We start from the raw sequence: 16,948 nt of genomic DNA, 5'->3' as shown, positions 1-16,948 counted from the left end.
CAACCCATCTCACACGTAGATCAAGTAGAGAAATTGTCCGGAAAGCCTTGGTGTTTGTTTTGCCAAAGAAAAAAAAATCAGCCATTTTTTACAAAATCGATGATGAAGTAATTTTTTTATACAAAACTCACTATATTTTAATGAATATTAGTTATTTCAATTTTGTCATTTTTCAAACAAATTTATAAACTTTACATCTAGACAAATTGCTCACTTGTTGAACCTGTGACCAGGTTCCTTTCTATGCCAAAATAATTTTGTTTTAAAAAAAAGCATTACTCGAAGAAATTGGATTTCACTTCATTATCCAACACTCCATAACACAGGGCGCTACCTATTCTTCTCCTCCACCTCCGAAATCTCTCTGCATTCATCATCTTTCTTTTCGTTTCGCTTTCCCTCTCCCCATCGATTCGTCAACTTTCAAACGAATCCAGTGGAGACAATATTAACATCTAAAACAGTTAAAAAAAAAAAACGCAAAATCTAAAATATTCGTATTCTTCGCCCCCCAACCGAAGAATACCGTCTAGTACGAGCTCCTCCTGAGATCAATCACGACGACGCTGATATTATCCGCGCTCTGCCTCGCCAGCGCCAGCCTCGTCAGCAGCATCGCCGCGTCGGAGCACGCCTTATCCTTGAAACGTCTTCTCTCCTCCTCCTCCTCCTCCTCCGCCGCCGCCGCCGCCGGTGCGCCGCTCCGCAGGCACATCCGGGCGATGTCGCACGCTGTCTCGTTGGTGACCACGTCCCACAGCCCGTCGCTCGCCAGGATCAGGCACTCGTCCCCCTCCTCCCTCTCGGTCACGCTCACCTCCGGTTCCGATACCACGTACGGCTTCAGGTAGCTATCTCCTGTATACGGTATACCATGCACCAAAGGATATCAAATCAGCAAGCAAAGTGATGGAAAGTACATCGCGGAGGACTAGCTAGGGACTGACCGATGGCTCGGGACATGGCGAGCACCCCGAGAACCCTCGCCCCTTCCCAATAGATCACCCGCCCGCCCGCCGCCTGGATCCGCTCCAGCTCGTCCGGCCGATCCGGCTGCGGACAAAACCGTCAATCCACAGCACAACTCGATGCCCGATCCGGATCGTCAGATCCGTTCCGGATGGCTCAAAAGGTTCAGGAGAAACGAGATGCTGCTGCGATTACCTTGTGGTCGGAGGAGAGGGGGATGGGGACGCCGTTGCGGCAGAGGACGGCGCGTGAGTCGCCGCAGTTGGCGACGACGATGCGGGCGGGGCCCACGACGGCCACGACGGCGGTTGACCCCACGTGGTCGCACCTCGGGGTCTGCAGCTCGCACCGGCAGCTGGCCGGATCCCGCGGGCCGCTGCCGCACCACGCCACCGCCTCCGCGTCCATCCGCGCGAAGCTCCGCTCCATCACCTCCCTCCACTCCTCTGCCGGCGGAGGACCCGATCTCATGCTCCCTGCTTCCTCCGCTATTATCTCGTGCATCCGATCTTTGCACGACACCGCCACCTAGAAACGGCAAGAAACGGAAACGTCAGAGAGAGAGAGAGAGAGAGAGAGAGGGAGGGAGGGAGGGAGGGAGGGGGGGGAGGGGAGAGAGGTATCTTACGTGCGAGCATCCGTGGCCATCGTAGACACCGAAGAAATGGTGTCTACCGTAAGGTTCACGGCATCGCCGGAGGAAATCAGGGCGCATGGATGCGGCGTCCTCCATTTCTCTCCTCCGGCCGCGAACGGAGGTCATCCCATACCTCGGGCACAGATCGGATGGCCCCGTTCCGGCGGCAACGTACCTCAGGCCCAGATCGGACGGCCCCGATCCCACCGCTCTCGCCTGAGGAGCCTCCGGTCCAGAGCTCGCGTCCGCGTCCGAACTCAACGTGTTCTCGGTTCCGTTACCGCGGTCCACTGGCTCCTCCGCGGCGTCCTCGGCGGGATCCTTCCGCGAAGCCTTCGGCCAGGCGAAGCAGTGCAGCCTCCGCCTCTTGCGGCTCAGCTCCTCGTCCGCCGGCGCCACCTCCTCCGAGCTGGCGATGAACCTGAAACGCCGGATCTCCATCCTTCGCCGCCTCGCGGCGCGGGACCTCGGCTCGCAGGCGGCGTCGGCGGCTGCCATCGCCTCCGTCTCACAGCAAATCTCCGCCATCACAGATCTCCGAGATCCTATTATCCCTAACAACAAACAAATTCAGATATTTTTCCCTTCTCACGTCTTCGCCTTCTAATCTTCGTGAAAAGAAAGCTAAAAGGAGGGCGAGAGAGGCGCCTTCGCGGGCCGGCCCCCCCTTTTTCCAGTAACTAAAAGGGCATCCATCGGGCAGCTGCCCGTCACCGTCACGGGCAGAGCTCAAGAGGCACATTTGGTGTGCCGTCGTGCTCAGTCGCATCTCGGCCGTCCATCTAGCTGATTGGTCTCCTCTCTCTTCTCTGTTTCACAACGCGTGGACGGGCTAAAAGGACACGTGTACCTCAGTACTGTTTTTGCTGACACGTATGTGGTCCCGCTTAAATGGCAGGATTAAGTTAATCCATCATTCCATCCTGAACCTAATAGAGATTATTGGTTAATAATGGCTGTTAATTTGGACTGTGATAATCTCCCTGCTGGTACCGACACGTGGCGACCTCGTTGCCGCATGAGATTCTTTTCTGGTGCGGGGATTAGTTTAGTTGTTAGATATATATATATATACACACACCTGCCCTAAGGACGGAGATGTAGACACGTGTCAGGAGGTGGTCGACGTCGGCGATGCTTGCGGGATATAGGACAGGTAGGCAGCGGCGTATGGCGACACGTGTTCGTTGCTGGCGTGTCCTCGAGTCGGATTATTCTGCCTGCCGAGGAGGACACGATTTCTGTTGCAAGCTCATTTCTATACTTTATTTTCGCAATCATTTATTTCCTCTGTCCTTATAATCTTCCCTTTTTAATGTTACCTGTCAAATACTTGTTATTTTGATAAAGGTAATTTATGCAAATTTCTTTTTTTTTTTCTTGTTAACGTAATTTAGTACCTTTAGCAAAAGATGAGCAGGCATCCCATCTTCACCGGGAATCTGATCAGCTCGCCAACCATATATATCATATGCTTAAAATGAATCGTGAAGCTGATCAGTGCAGCATCCACGTGTGGAAAGAACGCCAAGATTAAATCAGATGAAAAATGTATCTGCTGATTTTTGGATCATTAATGTGGGTTGCCTCCGTCAACCTGCAAAACATCAACGGATCAGAAAATTTGCCATAGCTGGCTTCAGCCGAGCCCTCTGATGCTTAAGTTAAAGAAAGAGAGAGTTCAATAGTGCGGAAAAGAAAAGAAATCTGATACCATAATTGGAGAGGTGAGAGTTTTGCTGATGTTCCAGACCTATTTATAGCCATAAAATTTGGAGTTCCCTAGGAGTCGCTCTCCAAAGCTTGAGATTGTACTATAACTGATCGAGATTGTCAATAACTATCAAGGGATGTGCTATAATCATTCGAGATCGTACTGTAACGACTCTGGGTCATTATTGTAAGCTTTAACTCTTGGCGTATGTATGAAGCGACAAGGCTGCTGCCTAAGGGAAAAGGGATCGGGTCAGCTTGGGATGGTTGCCGAGTTGAATAGTTATCTGGCCATGCTGCAAGATTTCATTTGGCGATATGTGATCTTAAAGGTCGATTACTTTTGGTTCGCTCGGCTGGTTTTTTAGATCGGTTGGAGTTGACTTGCTCTGATTATCAAGGAGTTGCAGAGTGCACCCTAGTTGCGATGTCAGCTGTGAACTTGAAGAATCCAATTATGCCATATCATCAAGCTTATTTTTTTCGTAACATATCTCATTTGACTATTTATCGGGAGAATTATACTTATATTCACGACCTAGCAGTATATTTACTAGGAGGAGGTGATGTCATCTTTCTTTGATCTATCAAAGCATCCATGTGTTGCTTGGATTTGAGCGCTATGACATGTAAGCTGCCTTTGTGGGCGAAAGAGGGAGAGAGCGAGAGAAGAGAGTAGGGGACAAGATGGAGAAATTATATCCTACACCGAATGTACCAGCTCATTGGTACATCCGGCCAATAATATGCCGCCACATGTACTATTTCGGCCTCATAGTGATAGGAATAAAGGACAATGAGTGCCGCTTATCTCTGCCCTCGGTCGCGACTGCCACCTCTCGAGTGCCTCTCTGCTCTACGCCTGATCATGAGCGTTGCTCTGCCCACTCGACCCCTCCCGCTCTTCACTTGACGGCAGTCGTGGCCTTCAAGGCCCAGATCTCCGCCCCACACACGTTCTTCGCCCCAGCCCGTCCCCCTTCCCTCCTTCCCCCCCACCCTTACGATCGCTTCCTCATCAAAACCTTCCTTTCCTTCTCCTTTGATGACTTCGATGCCACCACACCACCCGCCTCAAGGTCGCCTATGTTGGCCCTTCCTCCTCCACCATGCCACCATCCTTGGCGATGTTGCTGCCATCCACCGTCACCTCTGATACTAGCCCGGCCTCCCTCCTCCCTCACCTCCTCTCTCCCAACCTCTGCCGACTCCGCCATCGTCCTTTGCTCTGCCGCCCCCTTCCTCCTCAACTCTGGCCTCCACCTCCCCCCTCTCTCTCTTCCAAGCCTCTTAAAGAGAAGCCCAAGGGGGAGACGGTGGTGGTGACATCGAGAGTTTGGATGGTGGTCCATGCGGCGGAAGCAGTGGGGGAGTACGAGGAGCTCTTGAGGGCAATGAAGGAGTGGGGAGTGGTTGTGAGGGACGGGGAGGGGAGCATGGTGCTGCAAGTTGCGGCGGAGAGGGGGCAAGTGAGATGTGCAAGGTGTTGGTGGAAAAGGGAGCCGAGAAGAATGCGAGGAGCGAAGACTGGCGTTGTATTAGGCAGTGATGAACGAGGATGCGGAGATGGTGGCGAATCCATTTCCTTTTTTTTTTTTGCTTTTGTTGAGATGGTTAGAATGGTACATGTGGCGGTATATTATTGGCTCAAAATCAAAATAAAAGACATACTTCACATCTACCATTACATTAATTTTAAATCTTATTTAAAAAACTAAAAGAAATTACTATTCGACTACCTATTAATTTGTCACATATGAATATAGTTTATATAGGTAAGAATGTACGTGAGCAATCAGATTGTATCTCATCATGAGAACAAGCTTCCATTTTTAGAAACAGGCTTGACTGGTGCAGTAGACCCAAAACGGAGAATCCATTACTTCCACTCTTTGAAACAACTGGAGCCCCGGCCGTCAATGCAGCGGGTCGCCCCCGGTTTGTACACTGCAAAAACAATGGGGACTTACAACCTGCCTTCGGAGGCCGAAGCCAAATAAAGCCAATATCACAACTCAAATATGAGCATTTTGGCCCGGGCCATCAATGCTCTAATTTATTTGAATCCATCAATCCATAACAAGAAGCAAACGTAGTCACTCCTAACTCTTATTATTCCCAAGGCTCTAGTAATTGCCTTGGCTCTCCATGACTGAAAACCACCATAACTAAAGAAAGCTTTCTGATAACCTATCCTAAGCATCACCACACACAGTCCGACCGCCATCAACACAAATAACCTGACCCGTGATATAGGAAGCGGCAGGTAGGCATAGGAACGACACGAGAGATGCCACCTCCTCTGGTTCTCCCACACGCCTCATAGGTATGCGGGAGAGCTCTTTTGCTGTGGCTTCCTTGTCTTCAAGTACCTGCACAAATGCGAAGGATGAGAGATTCCAGCAGAAATTTAGCCCAACGACTTACCACATGTATTTGCCTTGGCGAAAGATACAGCGCAAATGACATGAGGTTTGATTGCAACAACTGTGGCCACCACTAATTTCCTATCCATTTTTAGTTGCCAAAAAGAAAAAAAAGTGCAGCCCTGTAGGGCCACCTTGATGTATGGTACCCACTGCAAAATTCTTCTTCTAGGATACATAAACCAAACTTACGAATCATTGTATGGTACCCACCGCAAAATTCTTAAAATGATCAATATATCTTAATGCAATGCAATGCAAATGACATAGACAAGACATAAACAAGGAACTTAATTTCTACTGTTGTTATAAAAATGCCTACACAAGTAGCCAGTGATAGTTATACTTTCTTTTCGTTTTCTTGATAAACATGACGATCTTCTCCAATATATAGCATGGATTTGCTCGGCTTAGGGGTCTTCTAAACCCCCCATCCGATCCTCTCTGGATGGCTTGGTAGATATGCAGAAAATGCAATGCTATAATTAACTAGGTATGCTACACTAGGATATCTTTTTCTTTTTTCGAAGAAAAGGTTCAGGCAACAATGAGAAAGGCCCCTTACAAACTTTACGAGTGGGGTCCGGATGAACCCTGGAACAACACAGTTGACTCGGATATTGTCTTCTATCCACTCACAAGCCAGGTTCTTCGTGAGCTGATTTATTGCTCCTGAACAACATAGCAGATAAGAAAGCCATGAAGAGTGGGGGATCCACAGTTACTGATAAGAAAGTCATAAGAAGGGCCTTATCTTAGGTTTACCTTTAGTTGCTGCATAAATGGATAAGTTTCCTATGGCTACAACCCCTGCAATTGAGGAGATGAACACGATGCTGCCTGCCCCCGATGCCTTCAGAAGAGGGTGAGCTAGTTGGCTCAGATGGAAAGCTGATTCCAAGTTGGTAGCCATCAGAAAGGAATACTCTTCAGCAGTGAAATCCACGGCTGGCTTCCCAATGCTCGCCCCTGCATTGTTAACCTGCGTGCGGGCACCACAACTTCGTTATGTGGATGGAATGGATTCATACTTCAGTAAATTGCACTCTGGAGTCAGCTATGGGAATGCTAAACAAGAGATCATCTCAAGAGAAAATTTACGGGTACAGAAACAATTAACGCTAGAAGACTCCTTATCAGAGCCGTGGCCTACCTACATGAAAGAGGAACAAGCTCATACAGGATGTGGAACAACCTGGATGGCCTCATAACTACATCAAATGCTGCAGCCGTTTAATATGACACAAGTTTGACGAGCATTAATGGTGTCATAAGAGATTTGTTGCAAGTTTTAGAGATTTAATTTTGTTGTTGTTTTTTTTTTCACAGTTCCATCATTCATTGAACTTACAAGGATATTGAGCTTTCCCTGGAAAATGGAACGGACGTCCTCCATTAGTTTCTCTCTTTCTGCTCGAGAAGAGACATCGCAAACCGATCCGGTAACATGAATGTTCAGACTTTTCCATCGTTCCAGGCATTTGTTGAGCTCTGCTTCAGTCCTGGAACACGTATGTACAGTTGCTCCAAATCCAGCTAATTCTTCAACTATGGCATGCCTGGAATGTCATCAGAAGATCACATTTACATCGGTTGCAGTGGTTAAACAATGTCAGGAAACTTGATGAACTCTCTAGGATCTTCTTTGATAAGCAATCAAGGAGGTGTAAACCACTATCAGGTGCACTGGTTATAAATGAGCATAAATTTTATAGTGGCAATCCTAAGTTCCTAATATATTCTTCTCTCGAAACCACTTGCAAACTGGAGAAATCTCTATCACCATGGGAGTTTAAAGAGACTAGGCTTTATTCTCTTATCATTTTTGATCGCAGCACCCACACCCGTTGTGTGTGAATCGCCGTTGTACAAAAAAAAAAAAAAAAAAGGGGATTTATGATGTGAACCATAATTTCAAGCAGGGGATTTCTGATATTAAAAAAAGGGGATAATCTGAATGTGATCATTGACAAAGAGACAAGCTTCTTGATCAGGCTGATAAGAGATGGCAGCAGCAAGAGAATAGAAGGGAGCCGTCTTACACATAGCGATGGACTTTCAAGCCCACTTCAATGGATGTTGGCAATTTATTTTATCTGTTCACTCTCATTTTTCTGTTCATTTTTTATTGACGAGCAGAACATACATGCTCTGTGTCCTCATGTATCTCTGAGTTTTACCCACTCTAGCATTAAGCTTTCTTTAACTAAGAAAGCAATCATACTATAAACCTTTTAAAAATCTAAAAATGCTTCTTCTAATGAGAAAGCAGCTTCTAATGAGAAGGCAGCGTGATAAATCATCAGGCAATGAACAAGAAAATTATAGAATCTACCCATTTATGTATCATTTACAACCTCTGTTTTTCTTAACTTCATGATCTACAGATTTAAACTGAATCGAGGGCACCGATTGGACAAGTTGGTAACAAGCAGACAAACACATGATAAGGTCATCGGCAAAGATCATACAGTTCGGAGATTTGGACGAAAACCGAAGGAAAACTACTTGGGCGGCCGACGATGTGGGATAGGAGGATAAGGCAGCAGATTCGTTACCCGATTCCTTTGGTGCCCCCAGTGACCAAAGCTGTGGTTCCATCGAGGGACCATTTCTTCACTCTGTTGCTGGCCCTGCTACTCTCTGCGTCCTCCATGGCTGTCTTCTCTCCCTCCATCAGAAGAAACCCGTTCTTCCTCCGCTACTTTGAGCCCAAACACCATCCACAACACCGTCAATTTATATCCGAAAATAATGTAAAAGGCTATCATTGATGGGACTCCAAAGTCAAAAGTAAGACGGATGGTCAATGGTGGCGGCATGTTTTCCTGGAGAGAATTAGACAAAATGAAGCTTTCTTTTCTATTTTCGGTGAGCAAGTGTAGCTTTTCAACATGCGTATCGTTGGTCCATTCCTCCCCCATACCCCTTTTGCCTAAGCGAAAAAAAAAACACGTGTATCGTTGGGAAAAAAAAAACAAAAAACAAAAATAGGCGACCAAATGTCCAAAGTGGCCCATTCTGAACGTAATTTTCCACTCAGACACCAGTATCAATCTAATGTGTTTGGCAATTAGTCAATGATAGTCCCATATAATCAAGTAGGAATGGATTACTGCCCCAGCAGTCATAGTTATCAGTTAGTAGCCAATTTTGATTTGATCAGGAAGAAGCAAGATTTCTTTCGACCCACGTAATTCGAATCTTTCAAAAGATATCTAAAAAAATGTAGAAGATTTTCGAAAGTAAGTCTTAACTCTCTTTTTCTTTTATTAATGATTAAAAAATGATGTACATCATCTCTATATTATAACACGAGGTCCATCTTTACACAATTTGGGTTGGATTCCTCTTCCTAATCCTTGTAGAATTTTTTTTCTAAAATAGATATCCCCAGTACAAATCTTTTAGAAAAGGTTAAAAATTTTAAGGAGGTATATTTCGACTTTTATATTAACTTTGTCTTTTGTTGCTCTGTCTGATTCTTCTTGGATAAAAAGCTACGGCTCATCGAAATCTTACCTAAAAAGAAAACTTTCAATTTGACCGACCCGTTTCAGACCCCAAAAGATGGAATTTGAGCTCCATCGCTAGGGGCTCGGTCCAGTCCTGCTCGTAGTAGCCAAAGTAGTTCATATCCATCTAGGGATTCTTCTAGATCAAATTCCTTTGGTAGCTTGGTGGCTTGCAGCATCAATGTAAAAGCTTCATGTGACAACTGAGTACCCGATTGCATCAAGCGATTGGTGAATGATTTAAGTATGTCCACTAGCTACATCAGAACAAGTAGATCCCCCAAGAAGGAGGTTGCCCTCTCCATTGGAACTGTGAAGTCACGGGGCCAATCCCAGCCTACTCTTTGGAAGAAAATTATGAGGAAAAAGAATGCCCATTTGTGGAGCCATGTTTGCTAGGTTGATACGTGACGCTTACCTCTTCTCCTTCGTTACTTCTATTCGATTGCTGGTTGTCCCAGTAGCTATCAGTATCAAAGCATCACATCTTCAACAAGGGCTGAAATTGGACTCTTTCTAGCTGTGGTTATAATAAAAATGGCTGTTCTTTTCGAGCAGGAGATCAGACTCATAAGAAGACAAGCAAGTTTAGATCCGTCATGAGGAAATTCTTCAGAGGAAATTTGAAGGCTCACTCTCCAACCGTTTGAGATTATACTATAACTGATCGAGATCGTAAACAACCATCAAGGAATGTGCTATAATCGTCCAGGAACGTGCTGTAACCGCCCTGGGTCATTATTATAAGTTTTAACTCTCGGCGTATGTATGAAGCGATGGGGCAGCCACCGTCTAAGATAAAAGGGATCGGGTCGGCTTGGGATGGTTGCCGAGTTGAATAGTTATGTGGCCGTGCCGCAAGATTTCATTTGGCGATGTGTGATCTCGAAAGTCGGTTGCTTTTGGTTTGCTCAGCCGGCTAGGCTTTTAGATCGGTTGGAGTTGACTTGTTTTGATGGTCAAGGGGTTGTAAAATGTACCTAGTTGCCAAGTCATTCTTTACCCCAGCCCCCCCACCCCCCCCCCCCCCCCCCCCCCCCCGAAGCCTTACGATTGCTTCCTCATCAAAGCCTCCCTCTTCGCCTCCTTTGATGACTTCGATGCCACCACACCACCCGCAAGAAGGTCGGCTATGTTGGCCCCTTCCTCCTTCACCATGCCACACCATGCTCGGCGATGTTGCCGCCATCCACCGCCTCCTCTCCCCGCACCTCTGTCGACTTTACGATCGTCCTTTGCTTTGCCGCCCCCTTCCTCCTCCCCCTCCTCAACTCTGGCCTCCACCTCCCCCCTCCCCTCTTCCAAGCCTCTTAAAGAGAAGCCCTAGGGGGAGGCGGTGGCGGCGACGTCAAGAGTATGGATGGTGGTCCATGCGGCGGCAGCGGTGGGGGAGTACAAGGAGCTCTTGAGGGCAATGAAGGATTGGGGGAGAATGGTTGTGAGAACCCGTGCGGGCGTGTGTTTAGTCCTACATCGGTTATTCGCTAGGTAGATCTTGGGTACTTATACAGGATCAAGGCATCCAAATAATAACTTCCGGCTAGACATTTTGGGTGAGGTCCTGGGTTGTTACAAATGGTATCAGAGCAGACCCGGCCCATAACCTATGTAGACTAGGGGACACTGCAGCACAGATCCATTGAGACTGACCACGGGCCAATCGTGGTGTTTGTGATTAGATTTGAATAGATATGAATTCTTAGTCTGATGAGGGACGTTAGGGCTTGAACGGGAAGAGTATGTAAAAACCCGTGTGGGCGTATATTTAGTCCCACAGCGGTTATTTGCTGGGTAGATCTTGGGTACTTATACAGGATCAAGGAACTCAAATAATAACTTCCGGCTAGCCATTTTGGGTAAGGTCCTGGGTTGTTACAATGGTGCTGCAAGTGGCGGCGGAGAGGGAGCATGTGAGACGTGCAAGACGTTGGTGGAGAAGGGGGCCGAGAAGAATGCGAGGAGCGAAGACTGGCGTTGTATTAGGCAGCAATGAACGAGGATGCAGAGATGGTGGCGAATCCATTTCCTTTTTTTTTCTGAGATAGTTAGATGGTACATGTGGCGGTATATTATTGGTCCTGAACTGGTACATCAAGTGTGGGATATAATTTCTCATAATAAGCCGAGTAGCCGATCAACAAGAAAGAGAAAGACTAGATGTCAAGCAGGCAAGCAGCACAACCCTGGACCAACGAGAGGAGAGGGCAATTGGGACGCTCTCGGCATGCCGATTTGAACACCACGGTTGTCAGAACCAGATTTACATGTACATTCAGACCGAGATAGCGAGTTCGGATCTTATCCTTCCACTCTAAAACTATGGACTTTCAGTAGTGGCCGTCTGGGAGCAACTTCTATTGTGTCCCAACTCCCAAAGTAGTAGATAGAGCCATCCATGCAAGCTTGAGATTTGCCTAGCTGAATCGAACTTAGGCTCATTTAATTTGGCTCAAAATCAAAATAAAAATACATGCTTCACATCTACTATTACAAAAATTTTAAATCTTATTTAAAAAACTAAAAAAAAATTACTACTCGACTACCTATTAATTTGTCACATATGAATATAGTTTATATAGGTAAGAATGTACGCCAGCGATCAGATTGTATCTCATCATGAGAACAAGCTAGTTTGAAGTATATGGATGGGCCTTTAACAAAACAGACTTGACTGGTGCAGTGGACCCAAAACGGAGAATCCACTACTACCATTCTTCGAAACAATTGGAGCCCCGGCCGTCAATGCAGCGGGTCGCCCCCGGTTCATACTCTGCAAAAACAGTGGGGACTTAAAACCTGCCTTCGGAGGCCGAAGCCAAATAAAGCCAATATCACAACTCAAATATGAGCATTTTGGCCCGGGCCATCAATGCTCTAATTTATTTGAATCCATCAATTCATAACAACAACCAAACGTAGTCACTCTTAACTCTTATTGTCCTCAAGGCTCTAGTAATTGCCTTGGTTCTCCATGACTGAAAACCACCATAACTAAAGAAAGCTTTCTGATATCCTATCCTAAGCAATAAGCATCACCACTCACAGTCCAACCGCCGTCAACACAAATAACCTGACCCGTGATATAGGAAGCGGCAGGTAGGCATAGGAACGACACGAGAGATGCCACCTCCTCTGGTTCTCCCACACGCCTCATAGGTGTGCGGGAGAGCTGTCTTGCTGTGGCTTCCTTGTCTTCAAGTATCTGCACAAATGCGAAGGATGAGAGATTCCAGCAGAAATTTAGCCCAACGACTTACCACATGTATTTGTCTTTGCGAAAGATGCAGCGCCAATGACATGAGGTTTGATTGCAACAACTGTGGCCACCACTAATTTCCTATCCATTTTTAGTTGCCAAAAAGAAAAAAAAGTGCAGCCCTGTAGGGCCACCTTGATGTATGGTACCCACTGCAAAAGTCTTCTTCTAGGATGCATAAACCAAACTTACAAATCATTGTATGGTACCCACCGCAAAATTCTTAAAATGATCAATATATCTTAATGTAATGCAATGCAAATGACATAGACAAGACATAAACAAGGAACTTAATTTCTACTGTTGTTATAAAAATGCCTACAAAAGTAGCCAGTGATAGTTATACTTTCTTTTCGTTTCCTTGATAAACATGACGATCTTCTCCAATATATAGCATGGATTTGCTCGGCTTAGGGGTCTTCTAAACCCCCCATCCGATCCTCTCTGGATGGCTTGGTAGATATACAGAACATGCAATGCTATAATTAACTAGGTATGCTACACTAGAATATCTTTTTTTTTTGGAAGAAAAGGTTCAGGCAACAATGAGAAAGGCCCCTTACAGACTTTACGAGTGGGGTCCGGATGAACCCTGGAGCAACACAGTTGACTCGGATATTGTCTTCTATCCACTCACAAGCCAGGTTCTTCGTGAGCTGATTCATTGCTCCTGAACAACATAGAAGATAAGAAAGCCATGAAGAGTGGGGGATCCACAGTTACTGATAAGAAAGTCATAAGATGGGCCTTGTCTTAGATTTACCTTTAGTTGCTGCATAAATGGATATCTTTCGTAGGGCTACAACGCCTGCAATTGAGGAGATGAACACGATGCTGCCTGCCCCCGATGCCTTCAGAAGAGGGTGAGCTAGTTGGCTCAGATGGAAAGCTGATTCCAAGTTGGTAGCCATGAGAAAGGAATACTCTTCAGCAGTGAAATCCTGGGCTGGCTTCCAAATGTACGTCCCTGCATTGTTAACCTGGTGCGGGCACCACAACTTCGTTATATGGATGGAATGGATTCATACTTCAGTTTATTGTACTCAGAGAGTCAGCTATGGGAATGCTAAACAAGAGATCATCTCAAGAGAAAATTTACGGGTACAGAAACAATAAACGCTAGAAGACTCCTTATCAGAGCCGTGGACTACCTACATGAAAGAGGAACAAGCTCATACAGGATGTGGAACAACCTGGATATGGGCCATATGGCCTCATAACTACATCAAATGCTGCAGCCGTTTAGTATGAAACAAGTTTGACCAGCATTAATGGTGTAATAAGAGATTTGTTGCAAGTTTTAGAGATTTACTTTTGTTGTTCTTTTTTTTTTTCACAGTTCCATCATTCATTGAACTTACAAGGATATTGAGCTTCCCCTGGAAAATGGAACGGACGTCCTCCATTAGTTTCTCTCTTCCGATCCGGTAACATGAATGTTCAGACTTTTCCATCGTTCCAGGCATTTGTTGAGCTCTGCTTCAGTCCTGGAACACGTATGTACAGTTGCTCCAAATCCAGCTAATTCTTCAACTATGGCATGCCTGGAATGTCATCAGAAGATCACATTTACATCGGTTGCAGTGGCTAAACAATGTCAGGAAACTTGATGAACTCTCTAGGATCTTCTTTGATAAGCAATCAAGGAGGTGTAAACCACTATCAGGTGCAGCATAAATTTTATAGTGGCAATCCTAAGCAGGGGCGGCCCAATACAATTGGGGGCCTAAGGCAAATCCAATAAATGAGACCTCTTTTTTTTTAATAATAATTTTTTAATAAGTATAAAATATTTAAAAAAATGATATGAAAATAAATAGCTATCAAGTACACTATTTCAACAAAGATACATGAATCTAACAAAGATAGACAAGAAGTCTTTTCAATTTAATATAATTTTTGAATAGGAGCACAGAAAAGTAATTACCCTAAAAAAAGGGCCATAAAACTGATTAAATAACTGAGATAATGCTTGATGATACTTTTACCCTGTCAAGCAAGAGCAGAATAGGAAAAGGTCATCCCATGGCACTTCATGGCCAAAGTAAAGAAAAAAATTTGTCCAAAAGGGAGTCTCCCTATAAGAGAAAGTAGGGGTATTATGGGAAATTCACTCAATCTAATTAACAAAAGTTCCATCCCACCATCTCCCCTTCAAGTGAGTACCCAAGCAGCAACTGCAACATCACAGCACAGCAGCCATTCAACCCCCTCCCTCCTTTTCTCTCTCTACCACCCAAGAGGGGAGAAGAAACCGAGAGGAGAAAATTAAAAGAATCTCCACCCTCCAAGAAGTCCATTTCCTATCCCCCTTTCTTCCGGATGGCCCAGCTGGATCAGGAGTAATGTGAGGGAAGGAAAACCAAGACCAAAACCAAAAAAGAGAAGGGATGAAAGATAAGAGTGGCTTCAGGCGTGTATCAAGCCAACCAAATCCCTCCTCTCTATCTCTCTCTCTCTCTCTCTCCCCCCCCCCAAAACAAAACTACTGTCCCCAACTTTCCAAATTGCCCCTCTGCAGGCCAGAAAACTCTCCACCTCCCTTCCATCAAGGGGGAAGACTCGTAGCCGGCTCCTGTTCCCATTTTATATGGGGCCTTTGCTTCCTTTTGGTCAGCCTCCCGGGGGCCTTCCATTGGCCCGAGGCCTTAGGCGACCGCCTCGATCGCCTAAGGCTCGGGCCGGCTCTGATCCTAAGTTCCTAATATATTCTTCTCTAGAAACCACTTGTAAACTGGAGAAATCTCTATCACCATGGGAGTTTAAAGAGACTAGGCTTTATTCTATCATCCTTTTTGATCGCTGCACCCGTGTGAATCACCGTTGTGCAAAAAAAAAAAAAAAAAAGTTTCCAAAAATTAAGAAAAAAAGAGACTAAGTTTAAAACATTAGAATTTCAAGTAGTTCAAATTTCAGAAAAGTGTAGAAATTATGATGATAGAGATTCTTCAAACTACTTATGAGATTGTTCAGCTTGTTGAATAGTTTAATTGGTTTATTTACAAACTGCTATCTTTTATAAAAAAAATTTATTGCTTTTCCGTGTTTTTATTTCTTACAATTTTTTTATAAATAATTTCTGTAAACCTTCTTTCTCTAGTAAAGACCAGGTGTCTTCATATATATATATATATATATATATATATATATATATATATATATATATATATATATATATATATATATATATATATATATATATATATATAAATGTGGGATAGGAGGACAGGGCAGCAGATGCCTTACCCGATTCCTTTGGTGCCCCCAGTGACCAAAGCTGTGGTTCCATCGAGGGACCATTTCTTCACTCTGTTGCTGGCCTTGCTACTCTCTGCGTCCTCCATGGCTGTCTTCTCTCTTTCCATCAGAAGAAACCCGTTCCTCCTCCGTTACTTTGAGCCCACGCAGGGCTTCATATCTAAAAGGAGCTAGCCGCAGAACTCGGTGTGGTAGATAGAGCCCAAAACACCATCCACAAAACACCATCAATTAATATCCGCGAATAATGTAAGGCTATTATTGATGGGACTCCAAATATCCAGTGAAGCTTTCTTTTTTATTTTCGATGAGCAAGTGTAGCTTTCGAACGAGTACTGTATCCATTCTGAACATAGATTTCCACTCAGACAACAGTATTAATTATTGCAGGCTCTACCATCGTCAAAGCGGCTACCAATGCCAAACTTTTTCGGAATATAATAAAAGAGCCGTCTGTCGGACTCTGGGTGGTGACGCTTAGGATAGGTTATCAGAAAGCTTTCATTAGTTATGGTGGCCATCACCATGAGTGCGTAATCTGTAGTAACGACCCTATGTGTTATTTGAAACCTTGCTCTAAACCGACCAAGCATTATCGTTGGTGCAGAGTTTCAAGTTGCTTTGTGATCTGTGCTTGCTCATAATGCGAAAGGCATCGGATGAATTTGCACGTCATGTTGGAATAGCAGTGGACCAAACTTGGGATCTAGTTCCATTCTTGCTTGATAAGCGCTCATGAAGCGCTCTGAACCCGTCACTTAGGTCGACTATATGACATAGCCGCATGATCTCTAGAGCAATGCCCTAGAGATCATGCAAGGCTAAAAATGAACAAATATCCATTAACTCAACGGTAAATAGGCGAATAATCCAAATAAATAAATACATCATATTCAAATAATCCAACTAGTTTAGTTATATAATCTTCGAATGTTCATCAATATCAAAAAACAAACTAACTAATAACTCTAATGCTCGAACTCAATGCCCAACTCATCTGAAACTACGCATTCTGCGACCCTAAAAAAAGAAGAAAAGAAGTAGTATCATAGCATAGGTTTATCTTGGTTTGCCACCATAGGCAGAAATGTAGATACTCTGGTTTGTCACTGCGGGCCGAAACATAATTATCATGGTTTGCCACCACGGGCCGAAGCGCGGATATTCTGATTTG

The 16,948-nt window shown here is 45.0% G+C and overlaps 2 protein-coding genes and 1 pseudogene across 2 annotated transcripts; all 3 read right to left on the bottom strand.

The window, feature by feature from the left end:
* Nucleotides 1–210: 210 nt before the first annotated feature.
* On the bottom strand, nucleotides 211–2,269 carry LOC103697366 (probable protein phosphatase 2C 30). The gene is made up of 4 exons (XM_008779209.4): nucleotides 1,598–2,269; nucleotides 1,165–1,497; nucleotides 948–1,053; nucleotides 211–858 (listed from the first exon to the last, which is right to left on the bottom strand). Exons 1-4 carry the CDS (start codon nucleotides 2,132–2,134, stop codon nucleotides 530–532), a joined length of 1,305 nt encoding a protein of 434 aa, XP_008777431.2. The 5' UTR covers nucleotides 2,135–2,269; the 3' UTR covers nucleotides 211–529.
* Nucleotides 2,270–5,325: 3,056 nt separating this feature from the next.
* Nucleotides 5,326–15,959, bottom strand: LOC120112734 (noroxomaritidine/norcraugsodine reductase-like). Its single transcript, XM_039132489.1, has 6 exons — nucleotides 15,892–15,959; nucleotides 8,304–8,432; nucleotides 7,097–7,304; nucleotides 6,511–6,727; nucleotides 6,311–6,417; nucleotides 5,326–5,691 (listed from the first exon to the last, which is right to left on the bottom strand). Exons 2-6 carry the CDS (start codon nucleotides 8,420–8,422, stop codon nucleotides 5,515–5,517), a joined length of 828 nt encoding a protein of 275 aa, XP_038988417.1. The 5' UTR covers nucleotides 8,423–8,432; nucleotides 15,892–15,959; the 3' UTR covers nucleotides 5,326–5,514.
* LOC103697356 lies at nucleotides 12,092–15,905 on the bottom strand (annotated as a pseudogene).
* Nucleotides 15,960–16,948: the final 989 nt, after the last annotated feature.

This window comes from Phoenix dactylifera, chromosome 12 (genome assembly GCF_009389715.1).
Source record: "Phoenix dactylifera cultivar Barhee BC4 chromosome 12, palm_55x_up_171113_PBpolish2nd_filt_p, whole genome shotgun sequence".
Lineage (NCBI taxonomy): Eukaryota > Viridiplantae > Streptophyta > Magnoliopsida > Arecales > Arecaceae > Phoenix > Phoenix dactylifera.
The sequence above is the reverse complement of the archived record's forward strand: the minus strand, read 5'-3'. Positions and strand labels throughout refer to the sequence as shown.

Excerpts from the sequence above, each read along its gene's own strand:
- LOC103697366 (XM_008779209.4), bottom strand. The coding sequence starts at position 2,134 with ATGGCGGAGATTTGCTGTGAGACGGAGGCGATGGCAGCCGCCGACGCC. Across the intron at positions 1,498-1,597 it reads ATGGCCACGGATGCTCGCAC|GTGGCGGTGTCGTGCAAAGA; the intron begins GTAAGATACCTC and ends TGCCGTTTCTAG. Across the intron at positions 859-947 it reads CGCCATGTCCCGAGCCATCG|GAGATAGCTACCTGAAGCCG; the intron begins GTCAGTCCCTAG and ends TACCGTATACAG.
- LOC120112734 (XM_039132489.1), bottom strand. The coding sequence starts at position 8,422 with ATGGAGGGAGAGAAGACAGCCATGGAGGACGCAGAGAGTAGCAGGGCC. Across the intron at positions 7,305-8,303 it reads GGGGGCACCAAAGGAATCGG|GCATGCCATAGTTGAAGAAT; the intron begins GTAACGAATCTG and ends ATGACATTCCAG. Across the intron at positions 5,692-6,310 it reads GGACCCCACTCGTAAAGTTT|GTACTTGAAGACAAGGAAGC; the intron begins GTAAGGGGCCTT and ends GCATTTGTGCAG.